At 43.9% G+C, this 23,314-nt stretch overlaps 1 protein-coding gene across 10 annotated transcripts in view; it reads left to right on the forward strand.

Annotated features, from left to right (window-relative positions):
- The first annotated feature begins 491 nt into the window (after positions 1 to 491).
- LOC140384746 (glutamine-dependent NAD(+) synthetase-like) overlaps positions 492 to 23,314 on the forward strand; it is a 65,527-nt gene continuing 42,704 nt past the window's right edge. The window contains exons 1-9 of one of the 10 annotated variants that reach the window (XM_072466726.1): positions 4,171 to 4,225; positions 5,635 to 5,751; positions 6,318 to 6,456; positions 8,565 to 8,618; positions 9,394 to 9,698; positions 12,162 to 12,251; positions 14,232 to 14,283; positions 16,804 to 16,892; positions 22,449 to 22,566. In XM_072466726.1, coding sequence (XP_072322827.1) covers positions 9,589 to 9,698; positions 12,162 to 12,251; positions 14,232 to 14,283; positions 16,804 to 16,892; positions 22,449 to 22,566 — 459 coding nt within the window. In that variant the 5' untranslated portion in view covers positions 4,171 to 4,225; positions 5,635 to 5,751; positions 6,318 to 6,456; positions 8,565 to 8,618; positions 9,394 to 9,588. Of the gene's footprint in view, positions 787 to 2,303; positions 2,323 to 4,164; positions 4,226 to 5,634; positions 5,752 to 6,301; positions 6,457 to 8,564; positions 8,619 to 9,393; positions 9,699 to 12,161; positions 12,252 to 14,231; positions 14,284 to 16,803; positions 16,893 to 22,448; positions 22,567 to 23,314 lie in introns of those variants that run through there. The other 9 variants (XM_072466728.1, XR_011933132.1, XM_072466723.1 and 6 more) reach the window with 9 other exon arrangements.

Consider the following 23,314-nt stretch of genomic DNA (forward strand, 5'->3'; position numbering starts at 1 on the left):
CACTGCCCGAGAGGGCGGCAACCCTCGCCATTGAAGAAGCATTTGGACCAGCACTGGAAACGCCATGGCACACAAGGCTGCCGACCAAGCACTGGAAAATGGGATTGGAAAAGTCTTTGTCGCGGGGCTGGTTTCCCCCTACCTACCAATGTTCCGAGCGGAGAATGCAGCCGGGGGGAGCCGGGCTCCCGGCGCCTTGCCACCTCCCGCCCGGGAGGGTGACGGTTGGGGAGGCCAGGGCACGCGGCGGGCCACATCCGGGCCTCCGGACTGGCGCGCGGGAAGGAGGGAGAGGCCGCCCGACAACCGGCGCCATGGCCGCCCGAGGGCTGGGGGTGGGGACAAAGCGGTGGCAATCTGTGTTTCCGCGCGTCAATGAACTTCCTGGGAGATAAAACACACCATCCGCAAAAAGATAACATCAAACCCCCCCCCCCCCCTCCTCCGTAAAACCCTGAGACGGGCGCCATCTTCCGGCCCTGCCGACGGGGATGCGCGGCAAGCCGCCATCGAGGCCGGGCTTCGGCAGCAGGTTGTCCGCTCCCGCCCTGCTGCAGCAGAGAGAGTGACCCGGAAGGGGAGCGGTGGTGTCGGCTCTGCGGCAGCCGGGAGAGCTCACGGTGTCCGCCCTCCATCTCCCTGTCTTGTCTGAGTGAGACCAGCGCACAGCCGCCCTCCTCCTGCTCTCCGCACCCATGCTGGCCGCCCGCAAAGTCACCCTGGCCGCCTGCGCTCTCAATCAATGGGCGCTGGATTTTGAGGGCAACCTCCAGAGAATCCTGAAAAGTAAGTCTGGACCCACGGGTGAACGAATTAAAACCCCTTGTAGCCAGCCTGTCGTTAGCTAGCACACACAGTAAACCAGGAGCATCCTTGTCACTATCCTTGGAAATCATTTAGTTTCTGTTTTTGGCTAAAGGTTTTAATTCTGCCCCCCCCCCCCCCCCCAGGAGTGTGCATTTTGCCCAATTCCAGCAATGCCCGATCTCGCAGGATTGGTTAAATTTCTCTTCAAGTTGGTTCTGTCACACAGCAAGTTCCAGTGGCACCTCATAAGTGACTTGGGGGGTATTTGGACCTTCAGCAGCAACCCCCCCCCCCCCCCCTGTTCCAATCCCCCACACAGCAATTTGTACTTGAGCAATTTTTTATTTTAATCCTGTTTTAATTTCTCTGCAGCCATTTCCCTGGACGATCCTAAACTGCACTCAATTGTTTTAAAAATTCATTCTTGGGGATGAGAGCATTGTGTCCGATCCCAATATCCTGCCCACGATTGCCCCTTTGAGAAGGTGGTGGTGAGCCTCGATCTTGGACCGCTGCAGCCCCTAGTGTTGTTCAGGAGGGAGTTCCAGGATTTTGGCCCAAAGATGAAAGTGATGAGAACAGGCAGGGCATTTGCCATACCAGACTTCTGCACAGAGGTGTGTTATTCAGTGTCTTGCTGATCACCCACTGCATTTTCGGTCCTGGTAGCAGCCTACGTTGGTGATTTTCCTGTCTGTGCCTTTTTTCCACATTCTTACAGCTAACTATCATTCTTGGAATTATCCATGTTTCATAGATTTTATTTCATAGATTTTACAGTGCAGAAGGAGGCCATTCGGCCCATCGAGTCTGCACCAGCTCTTGGAAAGAGCACCCTACCCAAGGTCCACACCTCCACCCTATCCCCAGTAACCCCACCCAACACTAAGGGCAATTTTGGACACTAAGGGCAATTTATCATGGCCAATCCACCGAACTTGCACATCTTTGGACTGCAGTTTGGCACGCAGTCGTCCACACATTTGCTGATGAAGTCTGTGACGGTGGTGGCATACTCATTTAAGTTGGTCGCTGAGTTCTTAAATATGGACCAGTCCACTGTCTCTAAGCAGTCACGTACGTAAGAGCTCTTCTGTCTCCTCGGACCAGCACTGCACAACCTTCTTAGCTGGATTCTCCCGCTTGAGTTTCTGCTTGTATGCTGGGAGAAGGAGCGTCTACCGTTCCATCCCCCGACCACACTTTGGGAAATCAGACCATAAGACGGTGCTCCTTATCATTATCTCCTGCACATTATCTTAGGTTGTGGGGGTGAGACTCACGCAGACACAGGGAGAATGTGTAAACTCCACACGGAAAGTGACCCGGAGCCGGGATCAAGAATGAGAACCCAAATTTGTTATGGGATTCCGGATGAGAACCCAACTTTTTACTTTGGAAAATTATGAGGAAATGTTACTGCGCCACAGGAGTGATTACACTGACCAGCGGACAGAGCGATAACACTGACCAGCAGACAGAGCGTTGACACTGACCAGCACACCTCTTTTATGGGTAAAAAGAACTTTAAACACATTGGCAACAAGGAAATAGCTTACATTTAACAGTTATAACATCTTACTTGCTTTCTAACCCTGCCTCTTATATAGAAATACCAGTCATGGATAAAAACAGCAACATGGGTTTCAACTTGCTTATATTGGTACAAAGCCTTTTAGAGAGAAAGTCCTTTCAGCGAAAACTGAACCCTGTCTGCCCTGCTTGGTATTCCAGAAGCAACTGACCAACCTGGCCCCTCCCATTAACTATGCCACCTGCAAGCCAAAATCCCACCGAATGTGTTAAGAGCTGTTTAGACTAAAGGGTTAAGTATTTGACTAGTGAAACCCTAGTTATATTTGCAAAAGATGACCGTAGACCTTTAGTTATGGGAAAGAAAATGTGCATCCACGTGCTTGATCTTGGACTGAAAACTTAATAAAGTGGCATATTTGCAGCATTGCAAAATCATACACTTGGCTAGTGATTGGCATGTCTGAGGAAAAGAGGTAGGAATAACATAATACAAGTGTAGTTTTTGTGGCACTGACTGAGGCCTGGCAAGACAGTGATAGGTTTTAAGACAGTTCTGTTTATTTGAGTGACATCTTTGAAAATGACCATGCTTTAGTCACCTGGATTGGTCAGACCACCTGAAAGTGGGATTGTAGCTAAGGTTAAAAAAGTCAAATATTGCCCACCTGGAAGAGAAGAAAGGAAGACTAGAAATACAAACAGAAAATGCTGGAAAAACTCAGCAGGTATCACAGCATCTCTGGAGAGAGGAACAGAGTGAAGAAGAGTCTTATTGGACTCAAACTGTTAACTGTGTTTCTCTCCCCACAGATGCTTCCAGACCTGCTGAGTTTATCCAGCGTTTTCTGCTTTTTTCAGATTTCCAGCTGCCGCAGTATTTTGCTTTGAGTATATTTATATTGTGCTGTTCATATCCTCAACCACTCGAAAGCACATAAAGCCAATTAATAATTCAGAAGTGCAATCATTATTGTAATATTGTGAAAAGCAGACAATTTGTACATTGCAAGATCCCACAAATAGGAATGAGACCGAACAGGAATGACCATATGATCTGTTATCATGATGTTGGTTGAAGGATAAACATTGTCCAAGGCATTGGGGATAATTCCTTTCTCTTCCTAGGAATAGTGCTGCAGGATCTCTTGTGCTGCACTGCGCTAATGCATTTGAAATCTTGCTTGCTAATCAATACATATTTTAGGTAGGGCAATGCAGGAGAGTTGAAAGTACGCTAATTTAAGCATCGTATGTGAAACTCTAAACTTAAAAGATAATTCCCAATCTAACTTTCTGATACTTGGTTCATGACCGTGCTTAAGCTCTCCACTCCCCCTTCAGCAGGGGAGGCTGAAGAAATGACTTTGACAATCAGATCATTACCAAGGATAAATTTGTTAATTGGTACAGGGAGGGGTAACTGCCTGTGTTTCCGAGAAATCGGAGGAAGTATGAAACGATTGAAAAAAAAGTTGATTAGCTTCCAGAATCATGCAATATTTTAAATTATAGCTGTTAATCTGTGTGATTTTAATTGTCCAATTCTCTTTCTGGATTCTGTGTTGCGCTTTGAACTGATGATGTGGTCAAGACTGCAGGATTGTGAAGGTCAACTCAAGGTTCATAGCCTTGTGGCAAAGCCAGAGTTCACCATTGCTGTGTTACATAGTCAAATTATTCGGTGCTGTTTTCTCAAAAGTCCATCTCTGTCATCTCTCTTTCGCATCATGGTTGTGATTGGTAAAAAGTCAAAGGTTTAATCAAGCTATGAACATGTTCTTCATGTATTCTTTTGTTTTAAATGTTTTTCAAAATATACAGGTATTGAAATAGCAAAATCAAAAGGGGCAAGATACAGACTTGGACCTGAACTGGAAATCTGGTAAGTAAAGTATAGAAAAATTATTTTTATTCAAAAGAAAAAGTTTAAATAGCTCCTTTCACAACTTCAGGTGATCCCAAAGTATTTTTACAACCAATGATGAACTTTTGCCGTAAAAACAGAAGGTGCTGGAAAACCTCAGCAGGCTTGACAGCATCTGAGGAGAGAGAAACAGAGTTAACATTTTGAGTTTAATACAACTTTTCTTCAGAACCTTTTGGCACCCAAAAGTAGCACTTTTAAAAGTGTGGTCACTGGTGTGATTTAGAAAAGTCACAGCAAAGTCCCCAAAAACAGCAATGTGACAATGACTCTGGAGTTATATACGGAGGGGTGGCTAGTTTGATGAACAAAGATATTAATAGGAATAAAATCATTTTGATTTGCTTGTTTTGCTACAAGTTCAATATGGAAATTCAAAAATTATATTTTGAAAAGTACTTGTTCAGGTAGTATGTGAATCACTCTGCCTGCTTGAACAGCAAGCCACGTCAGCTGGTGATCCTTTAATTGGCTCTGTCTCCCACAGCAGAAACTTAATTTGAAATACTTTGGAGATTCCAGGTGGCTCAGTAGTTAAAGACACAGTGGAGCTGAGCCTGGCTAGAAAGTGTCCGTCCATGTTCAATCGCCTGATTGCTGTGCTACTGGAACTGTGACAAGATCGCAGAGAAGAAAAGGAAGACAGGATTCCAACCTCTGGCTACTATCCGTAAACCCCTGAACATGCTAGATAGGCTGTCATCAAGAATTACTGCAGTCCATGTCCAGTGTCTTTGACAAGGGGCTTATCGTTTTCTTCTTGACAATGTTCGCTCATAGTCTTTGGTGATGAGTTGTGAAAAAGGCTCAAACCTGAAAGGAGCAAAAATTAATTCAACAGATTTAAGGGGATGTAGTCTTTTGTTTGCTTCACGCTTTGTTTCAACACACCTCATTGCATTCATGCACGTGATGGGCGGTGCAGTGTTTGGCACTGCTGCCTCACAGTGCCAGGGACCTAGGTTCAATTCCGGGTGACTGAAGTTTGAACCTTCTCCTTGCGTCTGCGTTGGTTTCCTCCGGGTGCTCTGGTTTCCTCCCACAGTCCAAAGATGCGTAGGTTAGATGGATTGGCCATGATTAATGCATGGGATTTTGGGGATGGGGAGGGGGGGGGTAGGTCGGTGCTCTTTCGGGAGTCGGTGCAGACTCGATGGGCTGAATGGTCTCCTTCTGCACTGTAGGGATCCTATGGATGATGGCATTACAGGGGAATAATAACTATAACTGTTACAATTCTTCTCTCCTCAGTGCTGAAAATTTTGAGTCATAGATCGACTTTCAAGAGAACTATTTGATGTATCCATTTGACAATTCTTGTATTTCCCTTTCAGAAAAGTTATTTTGTGCCCTTTTTTCCCCCTCAGTGGGTATGGCTGTGGTGATCACTATTTGGAATCTGATACCATTCTTCACTCGTTTCAAATGCTGGCAGAACTCTTGGTCTCTCCGGTCACTGAAGACATAATGTGTGATGTAGGAATGTGAGTGCATTTGAGTCGAAATGTTGATTAAGCAATCAAATTAAAATTGTCTCATTACCATTAAAACTGGGATTTTAGATTTATGAGGGGTGAAATAATCTGCATTTTAATGTTTAATGGCGCTCAGTAATACTGTTTATATTCTAACACAGTCACTGACCTATTTAAAAGTTAATGCATGAATTAAAGAAAAGGCAGAGTGGAATATTGTATTGAGAAGCATATTGTGTTCATATCAGAATAGTGCCAGTAGCCAGAGTTAGTGGGGAAAAGATTACAGAGGAGTTGGACAAGGGAATGATCATGATTGACATAATCGAGGAATCTTGGATGACTTCAGAAACTAGCTTGCTGCAATTAATTATTTTCAATACATCTGAATGCTCTCTCCATGGTAAAATTACTTAAGCCCCGATGATTGTAGAGCAACAAAAGAATTACGCCAGTGATTATAAGGTGGCAACCTGATTGCTAGGTGCAAGTAATATCATGCACTGAGAAGTGATGTTGATGCTGTTTGAATTATTGTTTTGGTTCCTCTTGTCTGCAGCATCTTGCATCTGTAGGACCGTCAACTTATAAAAGGCCCATGGATGCTTTTCAAAGTGGGATGAAGAGATTATAGAGTGAGTGGCAATGCTGAGTTTATGGTCGTGACTGAAGCTTTAGTCCCAGAGATCGGTTTTCAAGAGGCTGTCAATAATGGTAAGGGCCATTGATAGACAGAAAGAATAGTGGGAGAATGGAAGGGTATGGATTAGAACATGGGACTGGAGGGGTTTATAATGGTAGATATGGATGGCTTAATAATCAATGGGTTGAAGCACAGGGTGAAAATGGGTGAGACTTGAGGTAATGGGCGATGAGTGCTGGCAAAGTTGAGCCTGATGGTAGCAAAAAAGTGTGAATGAAAGTAGTGTAAGTTTCAGCCGTAGTTCCCGTACCAACCTCCCAGAACAGGCGCCGAAATGTGGCGACTAGGGACTTTTCACAGTAACTTCATTGAAGCCTACTTGTGACAATAAGCAATTATTATTATGAGGTGGGTAGATGAAAGCAGGTATGTGTGGTAATGCAGACTTAGAACTTGAATTCAGCAGTGAACAGGACACCTGAGATTGCAGAGTGTGAAATAACTGGTCTTAGCAGTGTTCAGTCATAGAGCCATACAGCATGGAAACAGGCCCTTCGGCATATTCCACGAAAAAGAACAATTGCTCACTATGCCGAGCGCTGACAGTGAGATGAGATGTTGGTGTGCTACTCAACACTGGGAGAAATATGGGTTTCTGTAGGGATGGGGTAACCCTTTCGTAGCTAGTGCAGAGAGCCAGTTGGTCAATAAGGTGGATAATTAGTCAGTTAAATTGAAGACTCGCACTCCAGAATTGTTATCCTCAGGGTTTGGAGTTAAGCAGTCTAATCTGCCTCTATTATCATAGAATTTACAGTGCAGAAGGAGGCCATTCGGCCCATCGAGTCTGCACCGGCTCTTGGAAAGAGCACCCTACCCAAGGTCAACACCGGCACCCTATCCCCACAACCCAGTAACCCCACCCAACACTAAGGGCAATTTTGGACACTAAGGGCAATTTATCATGGCCAATCCACTTAACCTGCACATCTTTGAACTGTGGGAGGAAACCGGAGCACCCGGAGGAAACCCACGCACACACGGGGAGGATGTGCAGACTCCGCACAGACAGTGACCCAAGCTGGAATCAAACCTGGGACCCTGGAGCTGTGAAGCAATTGTGCTATCCACAATGCTACCGTGCTGCCCCCTATTAGTACCATACCTGTAAAGTAAACCTTCAATGGTTTATGTAAAAATTGATTTTTGTTTTCCTACTCCGAATTTGTAGACTGCTAAATTTACTTTTCTAATTCTGTTTTAGTAGTGATAATAAATAGTTAAATGATTTCATTCATTATTTTACTGAAAACAATATTACAGCTAATAGAGTATCAGTGGTATGACGTTAAAGACAAGCTTCTGGATTGGGGAATCTGGGTGGAATCTTCCGATATTGTTGGTTTCAATAGAAAGCTGGCATGTAGCTCCCCAGCTGCACAGCCAAGTTTTCTGTCTAGGTTCCCTTGCACCCTGAGCAGAGTGAATCATGGTTTACGCTGTCATGCTGGTGGGGCGGGACCTGTTGGAGCTGGCAACGGCAGGTTAACAGAGACTGGGGCACCAGCAACGCCAGATCCACAGAGGCCAGGGGGCCATCTCAAAAGGGTGCCCCGATCTGCATTTAAAAGAAACGCCAAACCCCACCGAACCCCTCCACGGACACGGGGGAACCCCTGACCAGCACCGCACAATCTCTGGGCATGTCCTTCTGAGAACGAGGCCGCGCCGCCGAGATTCTGGTTCCTGCGGCCCCGTCGGGTTTTCTGCTGGCGTTGCCACTTCCACCTGTGACGAACACTGGCTGTAAACCCCCACCTCCATCTTTTGTTAGCAAATTATTATTTAAAAAAAATAAATACATTTAGAGTCCCCAATTATTTTTTCCAATTAAGGGCAATTTAGCGTGACCAATCCGCCTATCCTACACATCTCTGGGTTGTGGGGGTGAAACTCACGCAGACACGGGGAGAACGTGCAAACTCCACACGGACAGTGACCCAGGGCCGGGATTTGAACCCAGGTCCTCAGCGCCCTAGGCAGCAATGCTAATCACTGTGCCACCGTGCTGCCCTTTGTTCGCAAATTATATAAGATTGAGAAGTAATTGGAGACTAGTTGAATAAACTCAGATTCGTTGTAATTGGTTTTAATCCTCCGTCTTTTTCATACAATGCAGTCCAGTTATACACAAAAATGCCCTCTACAACTGTCGGGTGATTTTCCTCAACAAGTAAGTTTTTTTCTTTTCTGTGCTTTCCAAATCAGGCACTACTGTTAATCTATTAATGTTTTTGATGAGAATTTTACTTAAGTTCTGTTTTCAAGTAAAAATATTGTAGCAATTTATACTTTTCAAAAAAAAAATCTTGTTGCACTTTTCTGTGTTTGCATGATATCATACACTTTAAAGTTATTCATGAAGACTCGCCTTCTCAACCTGAGGTGTGGTGATCCTCAGGTTAAATCACCACCAATCAGCTCTCCCCCTAAAAGGGAAAGCAGCCTGTGATCATCTGGGACTATGGCGACTTTACTGTACCTTAATAGTTTAAGGCCATGTCACAATTGGGGGTGACTGATCAAGGTATCGTGATAAATTGCTGGACGAGTAATCCAGAGGCCCATGCTCATGCTCCCAGAATATAGGTTCAAATACCACCCACTACTCTCTGTGTAACGGTGGAATATAAATTAATAATGAAATCAATTAATTAGTAAATCTGGAATTGAAAGCTAGTCCCAGTAATGGTGGGCATAAAACTATCACTGATTATTGAAAGAACCCATCTGGTTTCCTAATGTCCTTTAGGGAAATACCTGGTTTGGCCTACATGTGTCTCCAGATCTACAGCATGTGGTTGACTCTCTTGCTCTCTGTTACGGCCCAACAAGCCACTCCGTTCAAGAGTGATTTGGGATGGACTACAAATGCTGATCTTAAAACGACAACACATCTCATGAAAGACTAAAGAAGTGACACTAATGTTAGTATTCGTCTTTCATAGAATCCCTACAGTGCAGAAGGAGGCCATTCGGCCCGTCGACTCTGCAAAAACCCTCTGAAAGGGCACCATAGACAGGCCCAATCCCCCACCCTATCCCCGTAATCCCACTGAGGGAAATTTAGCTTAGCCAATCCGCCTAATCTGACATCTTTGGACTGAGAGGAAACTGGAGCACCCGGAGAAACCCACGCAGACATGGGAAGAATGTGCAAACTTCACACAGGCAGTCACCCAAAGTTGGAATCGAACCCAGGTCCCTGGTGCTGTGAGGCAGCAGTGCTAACCATCATCAAAGGAACTTTGTTGTGAGTAGCATGTGCAACAATATATACATTTAATAATTATTTAGGATAACAAGAAAAGTATTTTTTTAGCAGGCCAGAAAACTGGTCATAGTAATTAAAGGCGCCATAAACCCAGATGACCATTGGCTACTTTTTACTTTTGAGGGGGAGAGCTGACTGGTGGTGATTTAACCCTGAGGGGGAGAGCTGCCTGGTGGTGATTTAACCAGAGGATCACCATACCTCAGGCGAGGGGCAAGATTGAGAAGGCGGGGATAATCCTGGATAACCTTGGCCATTACTGGCAAGGAGCTCATACTGTTGGCCTCGCTCTGCATCACGAACCAGCTGCCCAGCCAACTCTGCTAAAGGGCCCCCAAAGCTGGTCATGTGTGCATCAACATTTTATGTTTTTATCTGGGACGACTGTGCTAGAAAACAAATGTAATCACAACCACATGAAGTTTGTTTGAATTTAGGATTTGTTTTGTGCTGTAAACCCTAGAGATGCAATGACACTGTCCAAACTGTTTGTACTTTATAAACACATCAGAGAAATCTGAGAGGGGCTGACTCGTGTCACTGCCGTATGATTGTGGCAAAGAAGGCAGCCATTTGTCCCATCAAGTCAGGAGAATGGTTCCAGGGATGAGGAACTTCAATTATGAAGATGGATTTGAAAAGTTGTGACTATTTTCCGTGAAGCGAAGGCTGAAGGGAGATATGATAAGAGGTGTTCAAAATCATGAGGGCTCTGGACAGACTGGATCGGGCAAAACTGTTCCCAGTCATGAAAGGATTGAGAATCAGAGGGCACAGATTTGAAGTGATTGGAAAAAGAGGTTTAAAGAACAAGCCTGCGCCGACAATGCTGCCCTTCGAAACTACAATCTTCTACATTTCCGGAATCCATATCCCTCTATTCCCATCCTCATGTATTTGTCAAGATGCCCCTTAAACGTCACTATCGTCCCTGCTTCCACCACCTCCTCCAGCAGCGCGTTCGAGGCACCCACTACTCTCTGTGTAAAATACTTGCCTCGTACATCTCCTCCAAACCTTGCCCCTTGCACCTTAAACCTATGCCCCTTAGTAATTGACCCGTCTCCCCTGGGAAAAAGTCTCTGACTATCCACTCTGTCTATGCCCCTCATAATTTTGTAGACCTCTATCAGGTCGCCCCTTAACCTCCTTCGTTCCAGAGAGAACAAACCAAGTTTATTCAACCTCTCCTCGTAGCTAATGCCCTCCATACCAGGCAACATCCTGGTAAATCTCTTCTGCACCCACTCTAAAGCCTCCACATCCTTCTGGTAGTGTGGCGACCAGAATTGAACACTATACTCCAAGTGTGGCCTAACTTGCGTTCTATACAGCTGCAACATGACTTGCCAGTTTTTATACTCTTTGCCCGATCAATGAAGGCAAGCATGCCGTATGTGTTCTTGACTACCTTCTCCACCTGTGTTGCCCCTTTCAGTGACCTGTGGACCTGTACACCTAGATCTCTCTGACTGTCTTTAGGGTTCTACCATTCACTGTATATTCCCTACCTGTATTAGACCTTCCAAAATGCATTACCTCACATTTGTCCGGATTAAACTCCATCTGCCACCTCTCCGCCCAAGTCTCCAAACGATCCAAATCCTGCTGTATCCTCTGACAGTCCTCATCGCTATCCGCAATTCCACTAACATTTGTGTCGTCCGCAAACTTACTAATCAGGAAAGCAAGTGGCTGGGGCCTGAAGTGTGCTGCCTGAGTGGGTGATAGAGGCAGGTTCAATCGGGGCTTTCTAAAGAGAATTAGACTGTTATCTGAAAAGGAGGAATGTGCAGGGTCATGGGGAGAAGGCAGGGGAATGGAACTTGGTGAATTGCTCATTTCAAGAGCCGGTGCAGACACAATGGGCTGAATGGCATCTTTCTGTGCAGCAACCTGCTTGTAATTCTGTGGGTGCATGCCGGCTCTCTGTAGTGAGTCCCATTCTCCCGCTCTATCCCTGAGCCCCAGAAATCTATTTCCTTCAAATACCCATCCAGTTTTCTTTCGAAATCACTCATTCCTCTCAGCGTCCTCCACCCTCAAAGGCAGCGATTTCCAGGTCATTACTATACACTACATAAAATAGTTTGTCCTCACATCACCATGCTATCTCCCAAATAAACAAAACTGTGTCCCCTCGTCCGTGTACCATCAGCTAATGGAAAAGAGTCTTTCTTTGTTTACTATGTATAAACCTGTCAAAATCATGTACACTTCTATTAAATGTCCTCTCCTTCAGTCTTACTGTTCTTGTCTTTCATGGTGAATCAAAATGTCATCTATATATTGAGTATAATACGAAACAAAATATTTCAGATATTCAACTGCATTGAGCACTAATGACTATTACCCATATCTCCTTAGTTTTTCTTTGTGTTTTTATTTCTGAAAGAAGATTGAGAATAATTCTGTGCACTTATCTAAAAAATTCTGTTTCAGGAAGATTTTGTTAATTCGACCAAAGATTTCCATGGCCAATAGTGGCAACTACAGAGAATTACGCTGGTTCATGCCATGGGATAAACTGAGGTAAGTCAACAGTTTTACTTGCATACTCTTGGTATTTGTGCCTGCAGATTAAACATTCACTTGGTTCTGAACGTCGGTAGCGTGTGAGCTCACCTTTAATTTTTTCTGTACATTTGTCTGGGCTGAGAGCTCGTACCCTACTAGATGCCTGGGCTCTCAGCCAAGAATACATAATGAAGGTTGGCCAAGAGCCCAGAAATCTATTAGCCTATTGAAACACTTGAGCAGGGAAAACATTGCTTGATTGACAGCTCTGGGATCTTGTAGAAGCCAGGTATTTTGAATACAACTAGTATAGGTAAAAGATAGCTGTTTAAGCATAAATGTTGAGCCCCAGTTTTAAATACCCATTTATACAGCATAATTCACTTTTACTGAAGTCCGTTGTTCTGGCAAATGCATATTTTCAGAGACAGTGTGACATCAAAACAGCACAGTTGCAAGATAATTTGACACTGCTTGTGCTAATTGTCAAGGCCAAGGGCTGAATCACCATTGTTCAGAATGCAGATAACAGCTAGGTCAGAAAAGCTGATGTTGCACATTGAAGATGGACGGCTTGCTAACAAATCAAATGTGTTTGAGTCTAACCCAAACCAATTAGGATTATATTGGGGTGTGATTAAATGACTTAAGACAGATATGAAAGTGTATAATTGAAAAGTTTCCGCCCGCCATTTTAGTGTTGTCTTTGGGGATGTTGTGCTGTGTTGTCTTTTGGTGTTGTCTGTCCTTAATTTCTGTCTTAATTTGTGTTTTTGCCTTTGATTATAGTCTCCATTTTAGAGATGTCTTTTGGGGGTTCTGTCAGTCTAACAGTCTGTGTCAGTGATGTTAGTCCACTTTTGACTTTGAGTTTGAGTTTAGCTGAAGATTAGCTTTCTCTCTCTCTTCATGTTTCATTGCCAGACTTTGACCTTTTAAAAGTTACTTTCGAGCTGTCTGCCTAAGCAAAGAAAGATAATGTCTGTAATTCTCTGAAAGCTTCGAATTGTCTACGAATTGCCTTTTAAATGACTTTCAAATTGTAATCAAGCGACTACAAATAAAACAATTATTTTTTGCCACCCGAGAAGTTTATACTGCAAATTTCTGCTGAGTTCCAGTATTCGCAAAGTGCTACTGATAACCGAATAGCAGAGATGATATAAATTCCTTCAACTATACACAGTTGAATAATACAAGGAATCGAACAACTTGGCAAAGTCTACAAATAGTACAAATCTTACAACTTGTCGTATTGCACCAGGACTTGATTCATCAACTAAGCTTCCCCCAAACTTGGCGTAGTTCGACAGGTTAAGATCCCATAAATTATAGATTCCTTCAGATCTCTGATCTATGTTGTCAATTGCACAATGTTTATTTATACAAGATTAAGAGATTTTAAATACTGTCGTTTCAGCTATTGATGTTTTTATTGGCCTGTGGTAAAAATGAGACTTTTGTGTAGAAAGTAGAATGTTATTGATTACTTTTTAAAAACTTTTTTTTTTACACATTCTATTGATTCAAATTTGTAACTTTAAAAGGACAGCCACTTTTAAAAAAATTTAAGGTATCCAATTCTTATTTTTTCGAATTGAGGGGCAATTGTAGCATGGCTAATCCACCTACCCTGCACATCTTTGGGTTCTGGGGGTGAGGCCCACGCAGACATGGGGAGAATGTGCAAACTCCACACGGACAGTGACCTGGGGCCGGGATTGAACCGGGCTCCTCGGCACCATGAGACAGCAGTGCTAACCACTGCGCCTCCGTGCTGCCAACAACCACTTTTGCCTCAGAATAATGTATTTTTGTCTGGCACAATGTTCCCATCCCACTTAACCAGCACATTGACAATCAGGAGCAGTGGCTTAGGAGATTCCCTAGTGTTAATAATCTTTCGAATGGTTAAGAGTTTCTCATAGTCATGTATATCTCTGTTTATAATAATTTAAGTAAATCACAATTGTTTTGTGTTTTCACTTTGCCTAGGATAGTAGAAGAGTATTCCCTCCCAGATATAATACAAAGGGTGACTGGACAGGTGAGCTGAGTAACCATGTGTTTCCACTGCTGCTACTTTTTCAGGAATCAACAATGGGCTGAATTGTGTTCCAAATTCCAATGAATTTGTGATTTTCATTAATGACTTGGATGAGGGAGTTGAAGGGTGGGTCAGTAAATTTGCAGACGATACGAAGATTGGTGGAGTTGTGGATAGTAAGGAGGGCTGTTGTCGGCTGCAAAGAGACATAGATAGGATGCCGAGCTGGGCTGAGAAGTGGCAGGTGGAGTTTAACCCTGAAAAGTGTGAGGTTGTCCATTTTGGAAGGACAAATATGAATGCGGAATACAGGGTTAACGGTAGAGTTCTTGGCAATGTGGAGGAGCAGAGAGATCTTGGGGTCTATGTTCATACATCTTTGAAAGTTGCCACTCACGTGGATAGAGCTGTGAAGAAGGCCTATGGTGTGCTCGCGTTCATTAACAGAGGGATTGAATTTAAGAGCCGTAAGGTGATGATGCAGCTGTACAAAACTTTGGTAAGGCCACATTTGGAGTACTGTGTACAGTTCTGGTCGCCTCATTTTAGGAAGGATGTGGAAGCTTTGGAAAAGGTGCAAAGGAGATTTACCAGGATGTTGCCTGGAATGGAGAGTAGGTCTTACGAGGAAAGGTTGAGGGTGCTAGGCCTTTTCTCATTAGAACGGAGAAGGATGAGGGGCGACTTGATAGAGGTTTATAAGATGATCAGGGGAATAGATAGAGTAGACAGTCAGAGACTTTTTCCCCGGGTGGAACAAACCATTACAAGGGGACATAAATTTAAGGTGAAAGGTGGAAGATATAGGAGGGATATCAGAGGTAGGTTCTTTACCCAGAGAGTAGTGGGGGCATGGAATGCACTGCCTGTGGAAGTAGTTGAGTCGGAAACATTAGGGACCTTCAAGCAGCTATTGGATAGGTACATGGATTACAGTAAAATGATATAGTGTACATTTATTTGTTCTCAAGGGCAGCACGGTAGCATTGTGGATAGCACAATTGCTTCACAGCTCCAGGGTCCCAGGTTCGATTCCGGCTTGGGTCACTGTCTGTGCGGAGTCTGCACGTCCTCCCCGTGTCTGCGTGGGTTTCCTCCGGGTGCTCCGGTTTCCTCCCACAGTCCAAAGATGTGCGGGTTAGGTGAATTGGCCAATGATAAATTGCCCTTAATGTCCAAATTGCCCTTGGTGTTGGGTGGAGGTGTGGACTTTGGGTAGGGTGCTCTTTCCAAGAGCCGGTGCAGACTCAAAGGGCCGAATGGCCTCCTTCTGCACTGTAAATTCAATGATAATCTATGATTAATCTAGGACAAAGGTTCGGCACAACATCGTGGGCCGAAGGGCCTGTTCTGTGCTGTATTTTCTATGTTCTATGCCAGCCGTTTGTTACACTTTGTTAAACTTTCTCTGAGTTTTTGAACCGGAAATTGCCATCAGCCATTTATAGAAAAGGTGCAGTTTCCTGTGCAAAGCATCTAAGATTTATTTAAGCAGTCAAGAAACTGAATGCCAATAACCAATCAGTTTAAAGAATTGACAGCAATCAGTGCTGAGTCTGAGCTGGGAAATATCGTTACAATAGCAATTTCTAGATTTTTAAGTGTAACTGCGCCTGTGCATGCACCAAAATCCAGGCAGCGATTTTGGGTCTGTCTTAATATGTTTTTCTTCATTTGTTCCTGGGTTGTGGGCGGTGCTGGCTGCACCAGCATTTATTATCTCATCCCTGAGGGCATTTAAGAATCAACCATATTACTGAGGGTCTGGTGTCACATGTAGGCCAGACCAGGTAAAAACGACAGATTTCCTTCCCTAAAGGACATTAGTGAATCAGATGGGTTTTTACGACAATCGACAATAATTTCATGGTCACCTTTTAGAATTTTAATTCCAGATTTTCTTTTTATTGAATTCAAATTTCACAATCTGTTATGGTGGGATTCAAACCCGTGTCCCCAGAGGATGGCTCTTGGTCTTCGGATTATTAGTCGAGTGACAAGACTACTACATTACTGTCTCTCCTTTGGGAAGGAATTTGAAGTTTGTTAATCCGGGGGCCAGCCAGCATTAAGCAGAGTCGCCGTTTTAACTGAATCTTTTTTATTTGCAGCTGCAGGAAATTGAAGGCTTCTGTTTAGAATTTGCTGCTGTTTCTATTTGCTTTGTTTGCTTAAAAGTAAGTTAATAATCGATGCATCAGTGCAGTCCTCCCTCAGCATTGTGCTATCAAAATGTACAACAACACCATAAATTATGGATGCGTACAATTGCTTCATGAAATGTATGGCCAGGAGTCTCCTGTGAGCTTCCCCTAGCTGGCCATAGTAATTTGGCAGGAAGTGTGTGTCAAACTGATACAAAACAGGGTGCCGGTGAATGCCCTGTAACAGAGCAGGGGCAGCTCCGTGGAATTCTCACCCATAAAAGAATGTACTACTTTTTAACAATTCAATGAAAGAAAACCATAAAAAGAAAATGCAAGTGGAAGAGAATAATGCAGTGCATGGTTTTTCTTTCAGGACACTGTCCCATTTGGTGAAGCTCTCATAGAAACGAAAGACACCTGTCTTGGAAGTGAAATCTGTGAGGAACTCTGGGTTCCTAACTGGTACAAACTTTAATCATATTTCTTTCAGCAGCTCCAGGGATTCTGTATTATTTGGGCTGTTAACGATATCAAATATAATTTGAAATGACACATTGAAAGCATTATTTCCATTTTATCTGGTCTTGTTCCTATCCTCATTCTGTTATGTTTTATATTTTATCTCTGCAATATCATCAGTATGATCTCTCTTTCCTGGTTATTAAATATTCTCTCTTTTGTAGCCTCTCTGAACTGTTGTCTGCATTCACCAGATTTGCTTGCTTTCTTATCTCTCCACCAAGCTGGTTTCCATGTTGAGTGCATTGCTCGAAATCCACCTGTGTTTGACTGCAGCATGTTTTGAAATCTGATTGCTCAACGGTGCAGAGATGGATGAATAAAAGTTCCATCTGTTTGGCTCATTGTTTTGATCACCTAAACTTGTTCATTTGTTATAGTAGCTGACTTGAAGTGAAAAGAAGAAGATTACAGTGGCCTATTTAAGAGCGTAACAAATAGGACCAAGGGTAGATCATAAAGTATGTTGAGGCTGCTCTGACATTTAATGCAATTGTGGTTGATCTTCGGCATAACTCTGCTTTTCTGCCTGTACCCATAACCCTTGATTCGCCGGTAAACCAAAATCTGCCTATCTCAGCCTTCAGTATATTCAATGATGGAGCATGCACAACCCTCTGGGGTGGAACGGTAGCACAATGGTTAGCACTGTTGCTTCACAGCGGCAGGGTCCCAGGTTCGAATCCCGGCTTGGGCCACTGTCTGTGCGGAATCTGCACATTCTCCCTGTGTCTGCGTGGGTTTCCTCCGGGTGCTCCGGTTTCCTCACACAAGTCCCGAAAGACGTGCTGTTAGGTGAATTGGACATTCTGAATTCTCCCTCCATGTACCCAAAAGGGCGCTGGAATGTGGCGACTAGGGGCATTTCACAGTAACTTCATTGCAGTGTTAATGTAAGCCTACTTGTGACACTAATAAAGATTATTATTATTAGAGAATTCCAAAGATTCTCAACCCTTTGAGTGAAGAGATTTCTCCTCATCTCAGTCCTAAAATAGTGGTCCATTATCATGAGACTTTGCTCCGGTGTTCTAGATTCTCTAGTCTGGCCATATTGCTTCCTGGTGCATATTGCTGAAAAGAGAGACCTGTTGAACAAAGCTTTTTGCCTTGCACTCATCTGGACAAATGCAAGAATGTCAAATTTCAAACAATCACTACAATTTATATTATAGGAGAAAAGGGTGCTGATTGGTTGGCAAGTCGACCCTGATTGGCTGAAGTATTGCCATGGAGAAAGCAACAGGGAACTCTAAGCTTCCAATTCCAGGGTAATTCAAAAAAGCACAAGATTTGGACATGCTCCTTTCTGTTTGCAGAGAATGGATCCCCAACTATAAATGTATGCCACTTCCAGGAAGGGTAAATGTTATGAACTTGACTGATTGTCTCAAGTTGGTTGTTGATGTAGGTATTAAGATTTGGTCAAAGAAGTAGCTTTTAAGTAGTGGCTTTGAGGAAGAGAGAGAGGTGAAGAGGTCTGAGGCCGAGGCAGCTGAAATTGGCAATGCACAAGAGACCAGAATTAGGTGGAGTATAGATACGTTGAGGATTGTGGGGCTAGAAGTGATTATAAGAGATAATGATGGCGAGGTTATAGAGCGATTTGAAAACAAGACGTTGCTTACCTGGGAGCCAGTGTAGGTCAGTAGGTACAGGAGTAACGGGTAAGTGGGAGTTGGTGTGAGTAATATTACAGCAGCAGAGTTTTGGATGACCTCAAGCTTATGGCAAGTAGAATGTGGGAGGTCATCCAGAAGTACATTAGGATAGTCAAGCCTGGAGGTAACAAAGGCATGAATGAGCATTTCAGTGGCAGAAGAGCCGAGACAGAGCGAAGCTGGATGATGTTACGGAGGAGGAAAAAAAATAGCATTGAAATAGTTAAACAATAATAACAGAGGCCATTACCCATTGTGCTGAAATGAATGACCTTCAGGGTTCAAGGATATTCAGTTGTATACTGATAAACATTCTGGTTTAACATAATATCTAATCTGACATTTTTTTTGCAGTGTATCTCCATTGTAACTATTTCTAAAATATCAGCGGGTTGTAAAAATTCAGATTAATTTAATAACATTTTATAACCATTTTTTAAAGTATGTTATGTAAACAGTAAATTCTGATGACATTGTAGGAAACTTGCTTAGAGGAGGTCTACATCCTACCCCAAATCTTCTGGTCTCTGGATTGTTGGAGACCGGATATCTGACTGGAGATGCGCTCCAGGTTCCTGTGAAAGTCCTGATGCGCAACTATGTGGGAATTGTCAAGGAACATTCAAGCGCTGATGGACAATTCCCCTGCTCCCTGAGACCCTCGGTAAAAGTGGTGGCACTTTCTGCCTCACTGTGCCAGGGACCCAGCTTTGATTCTGGCCTTGAGTGACTGTCTGTGTGGAGTTTATACGTTCACCCCGTGTCTGCGTCAGTTTTCTCTAGGTGCTCTGGTTTTCTCCCACAGTCACAAAGATGTGCAAGGGTAGTGGGCCTAGGTAGGGTGCTCTTTCGGGGGGTCGGTGCAGACTCGATCGGCTAAATGGTCTCCTTCGCACTGCAGGGTTTCTATGAATAGTAAGTCTCTTACTTCTGAGTTAGAGTTCGAGACTTGGGAGAGTTGCGATATTCTTACCAGAATAGTTGCCTGGGAAATGTTGGACAGAAAAAAATCTAGCCTAACTCCAAAACTGACACTCCAACCATTCACTCAACTACCCCCTGACCACATCACCATCATCCTACCTTCTGGCCTCACTCACTTACACATTTACCCACCTACCCATTCACCCATCAATCCACTTATCCTTCACTAACATTCAAACTAGACATTTGAACTTGCCATCCGGCAGCTCATGTCATATAAAGAGTGCATGTGATTTCTTCTCCTGGACTCTGCTGCGCTTCGATGGCGTTCCTCGATGGATGCTGTGCTCTGCATTTCTGGTAAAGCCGTGTTCGGAAGACCTGTCAAGGAATGCGGATCAGCAATTTTAACCAATTGCTTGTTATTTGGCTGGAGATGGGATTCCACTCCTCAGGGATAGGATGTCCTGCCTCTGAGAGCTACTGGTTAATCAGATGTTGGCACCCCTCCAGCACTTTGGATGTGCGACGCTGTGTCATTTAGGGATGTTTGGGAGTTTCACCAGATATCAAGCCCCGATGAGGAGAGTTAGAGGGAAGGCTATGAGAGGCCATGGAGGGAGGGTAAGCTGTGGAAGGGGTAAAACCTGGAGTGGGTGGTGCCCTCCCAATAAACCCAGGGGGACTTCCCCAACAATTACTGGCCTGTGCCAGGAAACCTGCCAGGCTGGACACTTGGCATGGACCATTCCCACCTCCTGTTAAATCCCAGCAGGATAAGACCCTCTGTCTACTTGACCTTTAACTTCTGCATTTATCCCTGACCCAATTCTAGAGCCAGCCCATTGTCTGGGGTGTGGTGTAGGTGGATACAGAGTTTGGAGTAGATCCAAAAGGAAACAAAACAGCTACTGACGCTGAATTAGTTTGACTGTTTTGAGATTTTTAAATGGGCTCTTGATGGTAAGTCTCCGCCCATAAAAATTGTTTCTTTGTCTAATTTTATTTATGTTATTATTTGAAATATTGTCAACCCAATAACATTTTTTTTTTCTTTTGCATTTTAGACATTTCATTTTTATTCTCTTTAAATCACTGAAGGGTGCTTGGCATTTACAGGTCTATAGGGTCAGGTGCTGCGAGAAAACCCTTCTCTCTGCTTTATCCTTCACTCCCTGATTTGACCAGGGACCTTTAGCATCAAGACTTGGGCTCATAAGACAAGGCAGTAATAATTCCAAAAGTAGTTCAGGAAGAACCTCTTTACTCAGGGAATGATTGGAATGTGGATTTGGCAGCCCCATGGACCATAAGACCATAAGACATAGGAGCAGAATTAGGCCACTCGGCCCATCGAGTCTGCTCCGCCATTCAATCATGGCTGATATTTTCTCATCCCCATTCTCTTTGCCTTCTCCCCATAACCCCATATCCCCTTATTAATCAAGAACCTATCTATCTCTTTCTTAAAGACATTCAGTGATTTGGAGAAGCTGAGGCAAATAACATGGATGTATTTAATGGAAGGAAATCAGATTAAGTACTTGAAGGTGAATGGAATAGAAAGTTTTGCTGATGGGGTTAGATGAAGTAGGGAGGGAGGCGGCTTGGGTGAAACATGGACACCAGTATAGGTTATTTGGGTTGAATGGCCTGTTTCTGTGCTGTAAATCCTGTGCGACAAGTATTGTGATGCCGTGGGTAGTGTCCCTGCCTCTGAACCAGAAGCTCTGGGTTCGAGACTGCAACATGGCATGCAAAGTGCATGATGCCACAGCAACTCTGAATCCTTGGGGAGCTTGGGCAGCCGGTGTAGATCAGGTTGATGACAGCAGCATGGGGTTCGATCCCCATTCTGGCGGGTGTGGATTTGGGACCTGTCTCCTTGCCCTACCCATGGTGAAGATAACAGCATTGTGGGTGGGACCTGTCTTTGGGCAGTGAACTGAAAGAGAAGAAATTCTGTGCAATCCTACGTAAAGACCCATTGAGTAACATGTAAGTGCTAACTGAGAATTCCTCACCTTGATTTCTCTGGAACAAGATGCCTTTTATGGACTCAGTGATTATCTTTGATTATTGTTTTGATGTCAGTAATATGTATATCATCAACTTTACCAAAGCTGAGGTGATGGTAATATATATCAATATAGGGTATTAGTAGGTTGAGGTAGAAATGTGTTTGACTAGTTATTACTGGTTCAATATCAAATGAAGCATCTTTCAATACTGGCATGACAGTGGCACAGTGGTATTGTCACTGAACTAGTAATACAGTGATAACAATATAATTTTCTGGGGACCTAGGTTCAAATTCCAGCATGGCAGATGGTGAAATTTGAAATCTATAAAACTCTGCAATTAAAAGTCTTAAGAAGTGGGCGACACAGTGGTTAGCACTGCTGCCTCACGGTGCCGGGGACCCGGGATCGATTCCGGCCCCGGGTCACTGTCCGTGTGGAGTTTCTACATTCTCCCCGTGTCTGCGTGGGTCTCGCCCTCACAACCTAAAGATGTGCATGGTTGGTGGACTGGCCACGTTAAATTGCCTCTTAATTAGAATTTGTTTTTTCATTCTTATCAATTGTCCTAAGAACAAAATCCATCTGGTTCATTAATGTCCTTTTGGGAAGAAATGGTCTGGCCTACGTGTAACTCCTGATCCACAACAATGCGGTTGTCTCTTAAATGGCCAAGCAAGCCAATTAGTGATGGGCAATAAACACTGGCTTAACCAACGATGCCCACATACAATGAATAAAACAAAAAGTACTGATAAGGTGAACCCTTTACTAAATCCTGGGAGTAGAATATGTGTGAGTAATAATATTTGCCATCTGAGAGTGTGGGCGGCTCAGCAATGAACTTGGTTAATATATGTTCCAAAAGACTTCTCTTGTTCCTTCCTTCTCAGTCCCCACATTGCCATGGCGATGGAAGGGGTGGAGATATTTACTAATTCGTCGGCGAGCCACCATGTTCTTCGGAAAAATTACTTCAGGGTTGATCTTATAAAGGCAGCGACTGCAAAGGTACGTTGTGTTTAACTGGCAGGGTCTCCAAATCAAAGTGAATTGCGAGGCTTGCCTCACCAACCGAGGAAGGAAATGTTTGAAAGAATGAACTTGGTTTGCTGTTCACTTTGATTCTTCGATTGTAAACTTGCTTCTTCAGTTGCTGGCCAGATAGCTCGTCAGGGGGTCATCAGGATAGCTGGATTGGCCACACTAAATTGCTCTTTAATAGGGGAAAAAAGAATTCTATGGGCTGGCAATGGAGTTCTCAGCCGAATTCTCTTGTACGCCTGGAGGTGGTGATAGAGATGATGGGAAAGGTTATATAACAAAACAGACATACTGCCATCTGCTGCAAGATTGATGTCAGCCAGTGGCATTGTTGAAGCTTAATGGCTACAAAACTCATTCATCGGCTAGCACCATGGACTGCTTCCCTCCAAGTGTTGCAGCTCCATCAGTTGCACTTTTTTTCCTTGGGTTTTAAGGAAGCCCTTTTCCACATTTATAATTAGCCACTCTGATGTGAGCCTGATATCTGTATGAGACACTGTGACAGCACAACTGTTGTGTTGAGAGTTGTGGTGCAGGCTCACACTTCCAGTTCCCCATAAAGCCAGCATCTTATTGCATCTATTTGGAGAGCAGGAGCCAAGCACATCCCTGCATAGTGAGGAAAACTGTCTGTGGAGTCATCGTGGGCTTCCCTTGGTGCACTTGTTGTTCACTATCTGTGTACCTTAGCCCCTGAATGTTGATTTCTTGG

This window comes from Scyliorhinus torazame, chromosome 10, assembly GCF_047496885.1.
Source record: "Scyliorhinus torazame isolate Kashiwa2021f chromosome 10, sScyTor2.1, whole genome shotgun sequence".
In the NCBI taxonomy this organism is placed as follows: Eukaryota; Metazoa; Chordata; class Chondrichthyes; order Carcharhiniformes; family Scyliorhinidae; genus Scyliorhinus; species Scyliorhinus torazame.